Source organism: Leguminivora glycinivorella, unplaced genomic scaffold, assembly GCF_023078275.1.
Source record: "Leguminivora glycinivorella isolate SPB_JAAS2020 unplaced genomic scaffold, LegGlyc_1.1 Scaffold6, whole genome shotgun sequence".
NCBI classification, from domain to species: Eukaryota; Metazoa; Arthropoda; class Insecta; order Lepidoptera; family Tortricidae; genus Leguminivora; species Leguminivora glycinivorella.
Window position 1 is genome coordinate 2,410,311 of NW_025952831.1, and position 13,911 is coordinate 2,424,221.

A 13,911-nucleotide genomic window follows, 5' to 3' on the forward strand; every position below is an offset into this window, starting at 1 on the left:
ATATAATATATTTATTTACACTGACGATCTCGGAAACCGCTCTAACGATTTCGCAGAAATTTGTTATGTGGGGGTTTTTGGGGGTGAAAAATCGGTCTAACTTATCCTTAGGTCCCGGAAAACGCGAATTTTCGAGTTTTCATGCGTTTTTCTTAGCGCGCCATCTCGTGTGCAGTAGTTGTACTGTTAAGACAGAATTCTTTCGGTCGATGTAAGTACTATTTATTGCAAACACTAGATGGCGACACAGGTCAAGGCTAAAACGAATAGAAAATACACTATTTGAGTTTTTGTGGCGAAATGCGCGCCATCTCGTGTGGAGTAGTTGTGTTGTTAAGGCTGAGAATTCTTTTGCTCGATGTAGGTACTATTCATTTTTGAACTAGATGGCGACACATGTCAAGGATACGAAACAGAACCGAGCGAAGCTCGGTTGCCCATCATCATCATTCGCCTGCCCTTATCCCATTCATTTGGGGTCGGCGCAGCATGTCTTCCGCTTCCATACCTCCCTATCATCCGTCATTTCATCATTCACTTGCTTTCGCTTCATATCATCTCTCACGCAATCCATCCACCTTTTCCTCGGTTTTCCTCTCCCGTTACTTCCTTCCACACTCATTCGCAATGCCTTTCTCGTCACATGACTTTCATCCCTTCGCATCACATGCCCATACCATGCCAGACGATTAGCTCTTACTTTTTCTACTATCGGTGCAACTTTCAGGCTTCCTCTTATATACTCATTTTTTATCTTATCCATCCTTGTCACGCCACACATCCATCTTAACATTCTCATCTCTGTTACATGCAATCTCTTTTCATCCATCACCTTTAGGGCCCAGCACTCTGATCCATACATGACGACAGGTCTGATGATGGATTTATAAATTTTACCCTTCAATCGAAGAGGCATCCGGGCGTCGCAAATAGTTCCCGTAACCTGTCGCCATTTCATCCACCCTGTGCTAATCCGGTTTTTCACGTCCCGATCGATATCGCCATGTTGCCCAGATATTATAAATTAAATAAGATAAATCATTTATTTGCAAGAATACTTATTTCTAGAATACACAGGTGTTGTTGTTGGATGGTGTAACAGTAAAAAAAAAAAAACAGTATTCTGTCGGACAAAACGACATGCAAAATATTTTACATAAAATACAATCTTATACCTATAATTAATATAGCCATAATTTAAATATTTCACAAACATAATTCATAATAAAAGATTCATAAAGTAATACTATTCTTAACATTTTAATTATATTAAGTAAGGTGTATTAAGGTAATTTTGAATGACAGAAAAGCGCGGGTAATTTCGAAAGGGGAATCTTAATATGATGGAAGTAATGGTGATTTTTATGCGACTTTCGAAATTAGACGACTTTCGGAATTACCTTAACGCACCTTATATCATATTAGCGTTAATGAAAGCGCCAACGGTTGTTACTTCGGCCAGTGCCCTGTTTATCAAAACTTACAAGTCTAGGCCGGCTGTAAGGACGTAGAAATAACCTAACCACAAAATTAAAATTTTGAAAAACCCCCGACTGCGACATAGTAGACCGATTTTCATGAAACATGGCTAAGAACACTCCCGACTAACTCAGCTTTCAGACAAAAAAAAACTAAAAAGACAGACAGACAAACAGACAGACAGACAGACACGTCAAACTTATAACACCCCGACGTTTTTGCGTCGGGGGTTAAAAATCAAAACGTTGAAAAGTTGTAGTTTCGGCTATAAATATCGTCAACCGGATGAATATTAGGTACCTATCGCCTTAATTTACACCAAATTATTACCAAAATATTTCAGCTTCTGTTTCACTCTTAATGAAAATGCTGATTTTGGGACCACCTTAAATAGGTTTATATTCAGATTCTCAATTTGTGCTATATAAAATATTAGCAATTTATATTTTAATTCAAAATGGTATAACTCAAAATTTACCGAGAATATTGTTTTGTTCCTATTAAATATGTTAATAATAAGAAGAAACCACATTTATATAGGAAACAAATTAAAATGACATAATTTCATATAATATATTTAATAAATAGCCACAAGAGCCTTTTAAAACAAAATACATTATTATTTTCAAAGCATAATATTGACCTTTTGAACTCATTTTATTCAGAATTAGATATTTATGCGTTTGCGCCACATATGAAACAATAAAGTAAAAAAAACCATTCAAAAAGTGACGATTTTGGAAGACATTTTTAAAGTAATAAAATCTGGAAATCCAAACGATTTTGAGTAACTTATGTCCAAAAGTGAATATTCTAAAAACATGACTATACCAAAATATATTTTTAATATGTATAAAAAATGTTGTGCTTACCTTCCTAAATATGAATCAAAATACCAACGATTATCACGATTTGCACGAAACATAAAATAAACCTTGCTCTGAAAATACCCTTAAACAAATACGCACAAACCTTAGCATTCAGGGGACTTACTCTATTTACATTTCATTAAAGATTGACGTCATTAAAGTAACTAAGGAAGAGCTGCTTTACAACTAATTAGTGTCTTTACTTTTCCGTTGTGTAACTTGAACTCAGAGACTTGTTATATATTTATACATAAAAAATAAATATATGTACTATCTTTTCCACGCGATTTCGTCGACTTTAAAATCAATAATTTTAATGGCGCCTGATGAAAAATTAAAGGCAATGATTCAATTTTAGCGAAGTTCAATCAATTCATTAACAGGCGCTGCCCTAATTAACGTACTTTTGGAGTGGAAGTGATTTAATATTTACATTGATAAGGAATATTTCCCGGGTATAAATTATGACATAGGGATATAGAATTACCTAACCACAAAATTAAAAATTTGAAAATCGCGACATAGTAGACCGATTTTCATGAAACATGGCTAAGAACACTCCCGACTAACTCAGCTTTCAGACAAAAAAAAACTACATCTAAATCGGTTCATCCGTTCGGGAGCTACGATGCCACAGACACACACACACAGATAGACAAACAGACAGACAGACAAGTCAAACGCATAACACCCCGTCGTTTTTGCGTCGGGGGTTAAAAATACAGACAGAATTTTTTTTTTTTTTTTTATTATTATAAATGGGCTTACTCTTGACCACAGACTAGCCAAAGGCAAAGACGTGGCCTACGATGGAGTGAGCTCGCCCAGAAGATGCCTGTTCACTCTTGATTTGAAGGTTGCCGGGTTATATGAGCTCGGAAATATAGCCGCCGGCAAGGAATTCCACTCCTTGGCAGTGCGCATAAGAAAAGAAGAAGCAAAGCGCTTCGTGCGGATTCGTGGAATATCCACCAAGTAAGGATGGAGACCGGCCGTGCGTCTAAGAGTCCGATGGTAGAATGGGGACGGTGGAATAAGTTCGTGTAGCTCTTGAGCACACTCCCCGAAGTGCAACCTGTAAAACACCGACAGACTAGCGACTTTCCGCCGATGGGCCAAAGACTGTAGCTTGGCCGTTAGCTTCTTGTCGCCAATCATCCTCCTGGCTCTGCGCTCCACTGAGTCCAAAGCAGCGAGTTGGTATTTGGCTGAGCCGTCCCACAGGTGGCTGCAATACTCCAGTATTTAGTATGAATACGATCCGAGATCAGACAATCCTGGTTGGCCTGAAGAAATGGCTATCGAAATAAACCAGCCGGCCGAGTCGAAGTGACAATCGTTGGTCGTTGACGCTACGTCGCGATCGAAACGCAGTCTTGCTCTGCGTCATTACGAAGAGCAATAGGGAGAGCTCACTACGATACGCTCGCGAAGCGTCAGCGATTGTGAGGAACTTAAAAAAGCGAAACAAAAGACAGACGCGACTTGAATTAGTTATGAGCGAGGGCACGTGTATTTACTGGGACGCTGAATAGGGATTAAAGCGGGACTTGTGTACTTTTAATTTCTTACTTCAACAACATTTTGAATACCCCAGAATTGGCCCAGATTAAATTGGAGCTTGTGTAAAACATTTTTAATTCTCGTTTATACACATATTTATGTTATTTACGAGTCGAACCCGTATGGCTTAGCGCGTAATGACTGCTAATCCTGCTAAGCCGCGGTCCGGGGTTCCAATCCCGGTGAGGGCATTTATTTGTGTGATGAGCACAGATATTTTGTTCCTGAGTCATGGACGTTTTCTATGTTTCTATGTATATACGTATATTATGTTATACATATCTTTGTATGAGTACCCACAACACAAATCTTCTTGAGCTTACCGCATGGGACTCAGTCAATCTGTGTAAGAAGACTAAAAAGTCCTATAATATTTATTTTATCTTTTTTCCTACGTTGAATGCACCGGAGATGTATTTACCACTCGGATAGTGACAAGTATTGAGGTGTACAAATAAGTTTAAGGTTTTTTTTTTTAATTTTGAATCTTTATTGAGAAAAACTGGTACAATGTATATTATTCAAAATATTGCCCGTCGCTTTCCTTTTGCCCATCTTTCAGGCAGCATACGGATACCGCGTTTAAAAAAATCCTCATCTTTTGAGGAGATCCAAGAATCGAGCCAATTTTTCACATCACCATAAGATGTAAAGTGCTGCTCAGACAGCGTATGAGCCATTGACCGGAACAAGTGGTAGTCCGAAGGAGCAATGTCTGGCGAACACGGCGGGTGCGGTAACTGCGGTAGGACATCCCAGTTCAGTGCCTCTAAAGTTTCCTTGACAACTTCCGCAACATGTGGCCGATCGTTGTCGTGCTGAAAGATCACTTTGTCATGTCTTTTGTCATATTGGGGGCGTTTAAGCTTTAATGTTCGACTCAATTGCATCAATTGTTGTTGATAACGTTCACCAGTAACAGTTTCGTTAAGCTGGAGTAGCTTATAGTACTTAGTAACTCTGAGTTGATCCCACCAGATGCACAGCATTATCTTCTTGCCATGAATACTTGGTTTGGCCGTTGAAGTTGAGGCATGGCCGGGCTTACCCCAGGATTTTCTGCCCTTTGGATTGTCGTACTTGATCCATTTTCTCCTCCAGTCTCCTGTTCGCTATTGTATGTAAAAAACTCTTCCGGTTTTGCCTTTGGAGCAGTTGTTCGCACGTGAAAAAACGGCGGCGTTCGACGTCTCTAGGCTTGAGTTCATACGGAACCCAATGTCCTTCTTTTTGCACCATACCTAATGTCTACTGTCCAGGCAATTAGACTTTGGAACTCTCTTGCTCTCTCAATTAGACAAGCACAGACCAAATTCGCATTCAAGCGCATGTTGCGCAAGTATTTCCTTGACAAAGTTTCTTCATCGTCACCTTAATGATTCACACTAGGTATAGGTATATCAATGTAAATGAAATGAAATGAAATGAAATGAAATATTTATTTTCCAAGTAGGCATATTACAATGCGCTTATGAACGTCAAATAAAACTACGCCGGCTCTAACCCTACGCCTCAGCCTCGAGAAGATTTCAGTCCCCCCTCAGTTGGAGGAGGGTATCCACTATGGGACCGGCAAGAAACTCGGCGGGCCACTTCTTTTCAAAACATTACATCTTATATTTAACATGCATTAAAAAAAAAACAAGATACAATTTAATAAACAAAAGTATTCATAAAAAAAAATATTAACACAAGAAATTATACAAAGTACAAAGCTATTATGATTATTAATAAGAGATGTTAGAGATGTATAGAGTCTCTAAGTGTCAAAGTACATCTAAAAAAATTATACATGAAGAAAAAAACCGAATAACTAAAATAACTTTAGAGTTGTAAAAGACTCTTGTTGTCTTAAGCAAAAAATATATATGTATGTTTATTTTTATTACGTATATATGTAAGTTTATCTTGAATATGTATAGTTTAATATTCATCTATCCATAGTTTAGTTAGGTTACAGTTTTTTTTCCTTCTTTTTATTAAGACACTGCACCTACTTAATCTTTCTGGTTTAGCCCATTGGTTGACTGGTAGAGAATGCCTTGAGGCATTTAGTCCGGCATTTGTACCTTATTTTGTTGTGCAATAAAGATTAAATAAATAAATAAATAATGCCTTGAGACGGTTTGAAATCGTTTGTTCAGTCACTCCCAAGGTTTTAGCAAGTTCCTCTTGAGTTTGGCATGAATCTTGGTCCAGTCATGCTTCTAACTCGGCGTCTTCAAACTTTACTGGCCTCCCTTCGCGTTCTTTGTCACTGGTGTCAAAGTCACCAATTTTAAAACGCCAGAACAATACTCACATGTTTTTATTGATTGAGCATGCTCTCCATACGTAGCAGTCGATGCCCTTCAGCTGCACTTTTCTTTAAGTTGAAGCAAAAAAGGAATCCTTCCCGCAAATGTTGTACAAAAGTTGACATAGTTGGAGGTACTGATATGCCGACGGAAAGTTTACAAAATTCTGAAATTTTCACATAGGAAAACTTCGGAAACTTTCCATACTTTGTATGGACAATTGTATGGATGGAAACTTTCCATTTCATAAATTTAAATTCCCTTTATTTTTCGTGAAAGTTTCGTGAATTTTTCAAGAAATTTAAGATTTTTTTGGAAAGTTTCCGCAACTTGCACATCACTAGTTGGGGGACAAAAATGCGTGTCGTTTACACTTCAACGAAATAAAACCTACTATGAGGGGAAAATGGTTACGTTTTAACATGAATACGCAAGTTTCAAGATAGTCCGATGCGATGTAGTACTAGTTATGCCATCTTTTGTTAACCCCTCGAAACTTATTTGTACACCTAATAGCTATTAGCATTTTTTTAGGGTAGACAGTAAACAGAAACGGTTTCTAACTACTTGCACTTTCCGTTGCAGTAATACTAAGCACTTAAACGATATGTTTACATGTATGTTACAAGTGTACGCATTAGACACAAAGCCCGTGTAAACCTAGCATTAGTTTTCGCTCGACAGTGTTTTTTTATCTTAATTCATTGTCAATAAATGTGACAGCAGCCTGTCAATGCTGTCTATTTGGGCAGAAGCGTGTCGTGTCGAGCACTGGTGCCTTTATCTTATAAAACCTAAGTTTTTTGTATATGTCAAAGAAGTTTAATTAATAATCTTAAAATTGGACGAAGTCTACCTTCGAAAAGTTAAGTAACGAGACGAGTTCGTAGGCATCTCTACTTTTTGATTATTTCGAAATACAAGCTAAATTATTAACTTTTTACTTTTACCTTCCCTTTTAGTCTGACATTCTTCAATATCCCATTAGAAATTTAGCATCATCCCTTAATGCTAGGTTTACACCGATTTAGCAGCTAATGCTAAGTACTTGTCACATGTATGTAAATATCGTATATTAAGTGCTTAGTATTACTGCAATTGAAAGTTCAAGTAGTTAGAAACTATTTTTTTTATACAGAGGTCGTGAATTCAAGTCTCACCTCAGTAATTTTCCACTTTTTTTACTTACTCAAATAGTAGCAAGTACTGATGAGCACATTTTACCTGGGGATAGACACTCGTCGCTTAAAACCGGCTTATAATTATTTGCACTTGCAGTTGTTTCTTCGTATGGCGTGAGTTTATGAATGTAATTTTATGTGACAAGACTAATCATTATATAGTTACTACGGCCTTGTAAACCTAGCATGTAATTCGGCCAAAATGAAATCTCACGGTACGATCCGCTGCTCCGCCTGTTTCCCCGAATGGTGTAGGTACCTAATTTTATGTGTGTACGGGATAAGTACTAAGCATTAGCTTCAAAGCCCATGTAAACCTAACATATAAATAGGCCAGAATGAAATCCTCTCTCCGGATGGCGTAAATAACTTTGTTTGTATGTGACAAGTACTAAGCATCAGCTACTAAGCCCGTGTAAACATAGCATATAAAGAGGCCAGGAATCAGGGAATACGATCCGTTGCTCTCGCTTACTTCACCGGATGCTCGGAAATAAATAAATCAGGTCCGTAGTGCAGTGTATTAGAGGTCGTAAAAAGGCAAAACGCGGCGTTTTGTGAACAAGTTTTTTTTTGGTAGAATTAATATTTGTATTCCTAGATGTATTTATAGTTATTTGTTATACAAGGGGGCAAAGTTGTATTTTAACGCCGAGTGTGGAATTGAAAAACGAGCAAGTGAAAGGATTCTATAGTTGAATCCTTCGAAAATAGAATCCTGAACTTGCGAGTTTTTTAACACACGAGAAGTAAAATACATTTGCACCCGAATGTAACACAAAACTTTTCCCCTCACTATAGCGAGGAAACTACAACGCAAAAAATGCGTTTATCACTGCTTCCAGTTATTCCACAGGTCGTAAATCATCTTTATTATAGATTCACCTACTTTTATCAATTTTAAAGCAGTTAATTTGACTTTATTCAAAGTCAAATTACTTTACCCACTAGTAGATAAAATTCATTTTTACCCGCTGGTATTAAAGGACAAAGCACGTTTTTCCGAGCTAGTGAGGGGAAAAAGTTTTTTTTAGGAAGGTTTGTGCTCTCGGAAGTTAATGTTGTTTAAGTTTCGATATTTCAGTCATGTTACATTATTATATGTATTATTTTAAAAGCCTTAATTTTGTAATCAATCCTGAATTTAAAATAAACACATAACCTCACGCTTTTGTTTCCAAAAGGGAAAGGCAGAGCACGTTGCAAATTGGTTCATAATGTTTCTGTAGCACTTTAATAAACGAAATTGTGATATTGTAGTGACAGCTTCTTAGACTATAGGCTACAATAAAAAAAAATATTGGGGACACCTTACACAGATCAACGTAGCCACAAACTAAGCAAAGCTGGTGCTAAACGACGATATACATACTTAAGGCTACGTCTTTGCCTTTGGCTAGTCTGTGGCCAAGAGTAAGCCCATTTATAATAAATAAATAACTTAAATAGATAAATACATACTTATATACATAGAAAACATCCATTACTCAGGAACAAATATCTGTGCTCATCACACAAATAAATGCCCTTACCAGGATTCGAACCCAGGACCGCGGCTTAGCAGTATACCTACAATTGAATCAATAATCTACTCTTACGAGGGGAAAGGGGTGGTGAAATTCTTGACCCCTCACACGTTATCTTTTATCCCTCTCAAACGAGACATGTCTATTACTAACCTAACCACAAAATTAAAATTTTGAAAAAACCCCCGACCGCGACATAGTCGACCGATTTTCATGAAACATGGCTAAGAACACTCCCGACTAACTCAGCTTTTAGACAAAAAAACTAAACCAAAATCGGTTCATCCGTTCGGGAGCTACGATGCTACAGACAGACACACACACAGACAGACAGACAAACAGACAGACAGACAGACAGACAGATAGACAGACAGACAGACAGACCGACAGGCAGACACGTCAAACTTATAACACCCCGTCGTTTTTGCGTCGGGGGTTAAAAATAGGTACATCCTAAGTGCCCAAACTCTTACATCAAAAAAATCATGGTGGCACTTCTGAAATCTCTTGTTTGTTTACCCATCGCCGCATTTTTTTTTTTTTTTGAAATGGAATTTCAATGAGTCGGGCGGTTAAACGCCCTTTACTCGTTATAGGACGGAGCGCCTATACACCCGAGTGTATAGGGCTAAGCGCCGCATTTTACGGCGTACAAAGGACTTATATACCCGGACTGATATCGGATCAAGCCTACGCGCCGGTGCGTCCGTAGTAATGTGCCAGAAAATTTTCTCCAATTTGTAACACACTTCTGATACTTTAGACCAACCTAAAAGGCACTAAAAAAGGTGCGAAAATATTATTTTATCCAACAGGCGTTTAAAGGAGGTCAAAAAAGATGAGTAGCGTGGGTAACAATTTGAGGCGAAGACGCCACGAGTATTTTTTGACTCAGTTAAACACATATTATTAAATTAAAACGGGACTTAATCGCGTAAAACTTACGTTTTATATAGTCATAGCATTTGCTAGAGTCAGGACCGAACCACTGGATTGAACTGCATAATCCCAAAGTCCTTTCAACTGAACGTCTTTACTATAGCAGGAAAGTACGTGAAGCGATTGAAATCAGGAAACATCGTAATTTCAATCAAAATGAAGGGCAAGGGATTTCATCTTCGTGGAATCCAGTGATTAGCAAGTGTAAACGTGAGAAAACTTCCCGTCCCATACCATCGGATGTCGTGAGTGTTGTATGTAGGCAGAGTGGCAACCCTAGCGTAAAAGTGACTGATGACAATCAAGTGCGGGTAGTTCGAAAAACTCGTACAGCTAGAAGATGTTGATACAACTCCCAGCCAGTCTACCCGTGACCACGGACGTAATGTCATGTCCGAAACGTCGGGTTAAATATAAAACTTAAGTTTTACGCGATTAAGTCCCGTTTTAATTTAATAATATGAGTGAAGATCAGTTAAACACCGTTGCATACAATACTTTTTCTACGTTGCTTAGTTGTTAATAGTTTTCTATAATAACTTTCGTAAAATTCTCACTGTTTTCTGTATTTTGCACTGCCAGCGCAGCTGCCCAAAGCCATCCCCCGCCGGCTTACCGCGCACGCGCGCAGTATCGTTATAACAATGGGTTGCAAAACACAGCCAAACAATGCGTTTTCAATTATTTCGTTAATGCGCGTAGGCAGAGTGGCAACCCTAGCGTAAAAGTGACTGATGACAATCAAGTGCGGGTAGTTCGAAAAACTCGTACAGCTAGAAGATGTTGATACAACTCCCAGCCAGTCTACCCGTGACCACGGACGTAATGTCATGTCCGAAACGTCGGGTTAAATATAAAACTTAAGTTTTACGCGATTAAGTCCCGTTTTAATTTAATAATATGAGTGAAGATCAGTTAAACACCGTTGCATACAATACTTTTTCTACGTTGCTTAGTTGTTAATAGTTTTCTATAATAACTTTCGTAAAATTCTCACTGTTTTCTGTATTTTGCACTGCCAGCGCAGCTGCCCAAAGCCATCCCCCGCCGGCTTACCGCGCACGCGCGCAGTATCGTTATAACAATGGGTTGCCATGGTTACACAGCTAAACAATGCGTTGTCAATTTTTTTTTATACTACGTCGGTGGCAAACAAGCATACGGCCCGGCTGATGTAAAGCGGTCACCGTAACCTATGGACGCATGCAACTTAAACAGTGTCACATGCGCGTTGCCACCCCATTAGAAACTTGTACATTCCCTTTTGCTGTGTTAAGTACACAGCAAAAAGGAGTGTACAAGTTCTAAGGAGGGTTCGGGTTGCCGACGACGCAAAGGACAATAGACGGAACAAGTTATAATATTTCCGTAAGTCCTACCGTCATCAGCACACCGCACCCTCGTTGAGCTCTAGCAGCCTTACTCACCGGCAGGAACACAACACTATGAGTAGGGTCTAGTGCTATTTGGCTGCGGTCTTCTGTAAGTAGTAGTGTAGTGTAGTGTATTTTTTTCGTTAATGCGCGTATGTAATTTTATACATCTTCTATACATCTTGTAATTTTCCAATAAATATTTATGATCTACTTAACTCAATTTCTATACATTACCTCTGAATTACGTAAACAGGGAAAGAAAAACCGCTTTCAGCCGGCCAACCCGAAGTGACAATGACCCTACGTTCAAAACGCAGTCTGTCTCTGTCGCGCCACTACAGAAGAGCGATAAGGACAGCTAGCCAAGATACGCTTACCAAGCGTCGATTGTGAGGTTGGCTAGGTAACCATTATTACAAAGGTATTTCACTAAAGCCCCCGTACGTGCCTTCCCAGGGATTAAGAACAAATAATACTATTAGTAGAAAATAAAAGAGCTTTTCTTGAGTACACGCAGTTTTTCGTTTTTGAGTACAATCTGTTATTGTTTGAACGGGCACTACTTGTTTCCTGAAGATTTTTGGACGATAAAATTGTATTAAAAGTGAACAATTACATAATTGATAATCATTATATTGATTTATGATGTCGTTTCACAACCAGTTAAAAATTACAGTTTGTAATTTTTATAACCGACAATAATTAGGAAGGTGATCACATAGCTGAGACAGAACCCGTAACACCAAATGTGAAATGAACTGTGACACAAATCCACATTAGTGGATGAATTCCCAGTCAACTTTTGACTGAAATTAAAAGAGTCAAAAGGAACTTCTGCAAAATAGGCATTGTGGTATGTAAAACAAAATGGTTATAAATTAAGTTTCTTTATTAGACATTGAGAAATATACTTGAACTTAATATTTACACTATCATTCATGTCATGCTTGAACCATTAATTTTCATATAGAGGTATATTTAACTGTTTCGTTAGTCATGCATAAGTTTACTATTTACATAACTAAATATAATATTTACATCTCTTATTATTGAAAGAGTGAGATTGAGCTATGAAAGTCGATAAGTATATTATATTTTTTTAAATATACACACATCACATATAATACTATACATACACATAGATTCCAGTAAAAAAAAAAACAATCTCAACCTATCTTATAACACTTTAAGTTCTCGCGCTTTGTACACATATTTAAAGTCGCATACAGGTCGAACGCGATTAATTAACATTATATTTTTACCTTTTTTCCCAACGTTTCGGCCAGGTTGCACTGGCCGTCGTCGCGGAAGACTGACGTCCCAGCAAAGTGTCACCGGAGATGTAAACACCACAAAACTACTCGATATTAATTTATATAAATGTTCGGGGTAGACGAAATAACTATAATCTACCCGCTTTTAGTTAATGTTCGTCAGTCTTCCGCGACCACGGCCAGTGCAACCTGGCCGAAATGTTGGGAAAAAAGGTAAAATAATGTTAATTAATCGCGTTCGACCTGTATGTGACTTTAAATATGTCAACCTATCTTATCAAAAAAATTAGTAGTAATGTAACTTTTAACGCAGTTTCAATACAAATGTAACCAAAAATGGCTCTAATAAGTGTTTATTACGTTATTTTACATCTTCAACGTCACGGAAAATGACATACAACATCTCAATACAGGAAACAATATAACCTACTCGTAGTAAGTATAAACAACAACTTAGAAGAGTTAAAACAAGAAGCGGTCTTATCGCTGAAGAGCGATCTCTTCCAGATAACATAGACCACCTCAGACTCACCTCTCCACCTCGCTGTTACTTTAGTGCCAAAAGTTACATATATTTCCTGTGAGGTCTCCGATATCCAGTATCGTATTTTAAAACATCAAACTCATGTCAGAGGCTTAGATTTGCTGTACAAATATTCTGATTCTCTTTTATCCCCTGGGGGTTACCATGAAGTGCTAAAGCCGTTCAGTTTAGGTTGAGAGAGAGGGACGGAGCTATGGAACTGCTGTAGCTTCGTCCCTTTCTCTCAACCTAAAGTGAATGGCTTTAGCACTTCATGGTAACCCCCCTGAACTGATACTTATCAAACGTGACAATCGTTTACACTTCGTAAGCGTATCGTAGCTAGCTGTCCCTATCGCTCTTCTGTAGCGCGACAGAGCCAGACTGCGTTTCGAACGCCACGTAGCGTCAACGATTGTCACTTCGACTAGTTTACAATTTTACATCTTCAAAAGCGGAACTCTCTTCAACTGCCGTTCAATCTGTCTCGTCGTCTTATTCTTAAGTTGCGGTATATGGAACAGGCAGTACACCGCCCCAAACAGGTTTATACCGACGAACATATAGAACACGGTGTAAACTCCGATGTATTCCTCGATGTGTGGGAAGGTGTACAGGTGCACCAGCTTTATGAGTTGAGAGTAAACGTAGAGGAGGGCTAGCTGGTGCGATCGAATCTGAAACAAACAGATTACTTTTAGTTACTTAATGATAACCGCTAATGAATACATAAACATTACACATACGGGAATACAAGCGTGAGTTAGGCCGACGTAAAACTGCTATCTTCAATGCCCCTCTTAGCAGTTTTATGAAGGATTTGGAAGAGTGAAGAGTATAAAGTTGTAAATATGACTCGATATGAGTTTTATTTTTGTATGAAT

At 38.2% G+C, this 13,911-nt stretch overlaps 1 protein-coding gene across 1 annotated transcript in view; it reads right to left on the bottom strand.

The window, feature by feature from the left end:
* Nucleotides 1-12,668: 12,668 nt before the first annotated feature.
* LOC125242050 (solute carrier family 2, facilitated glucose transporter member 2-like) overlaps nt 12,669-13,911 on the bottom strand; it is a 52,970-nt gene continuing 51,727 nt past the window's right edge. The window contains exon 7 of the mRNA XM_048150753.1: nt 12,669-13,704. Coding sequence (XP_048006710.1) covers nt 13,468-13,704 — 237 coding nt within the window. The 3' untranslated portion in view covers nt 12,669-13,467. The remainder of the gene's footprint in view (nt 13,705-13,911) is intronic.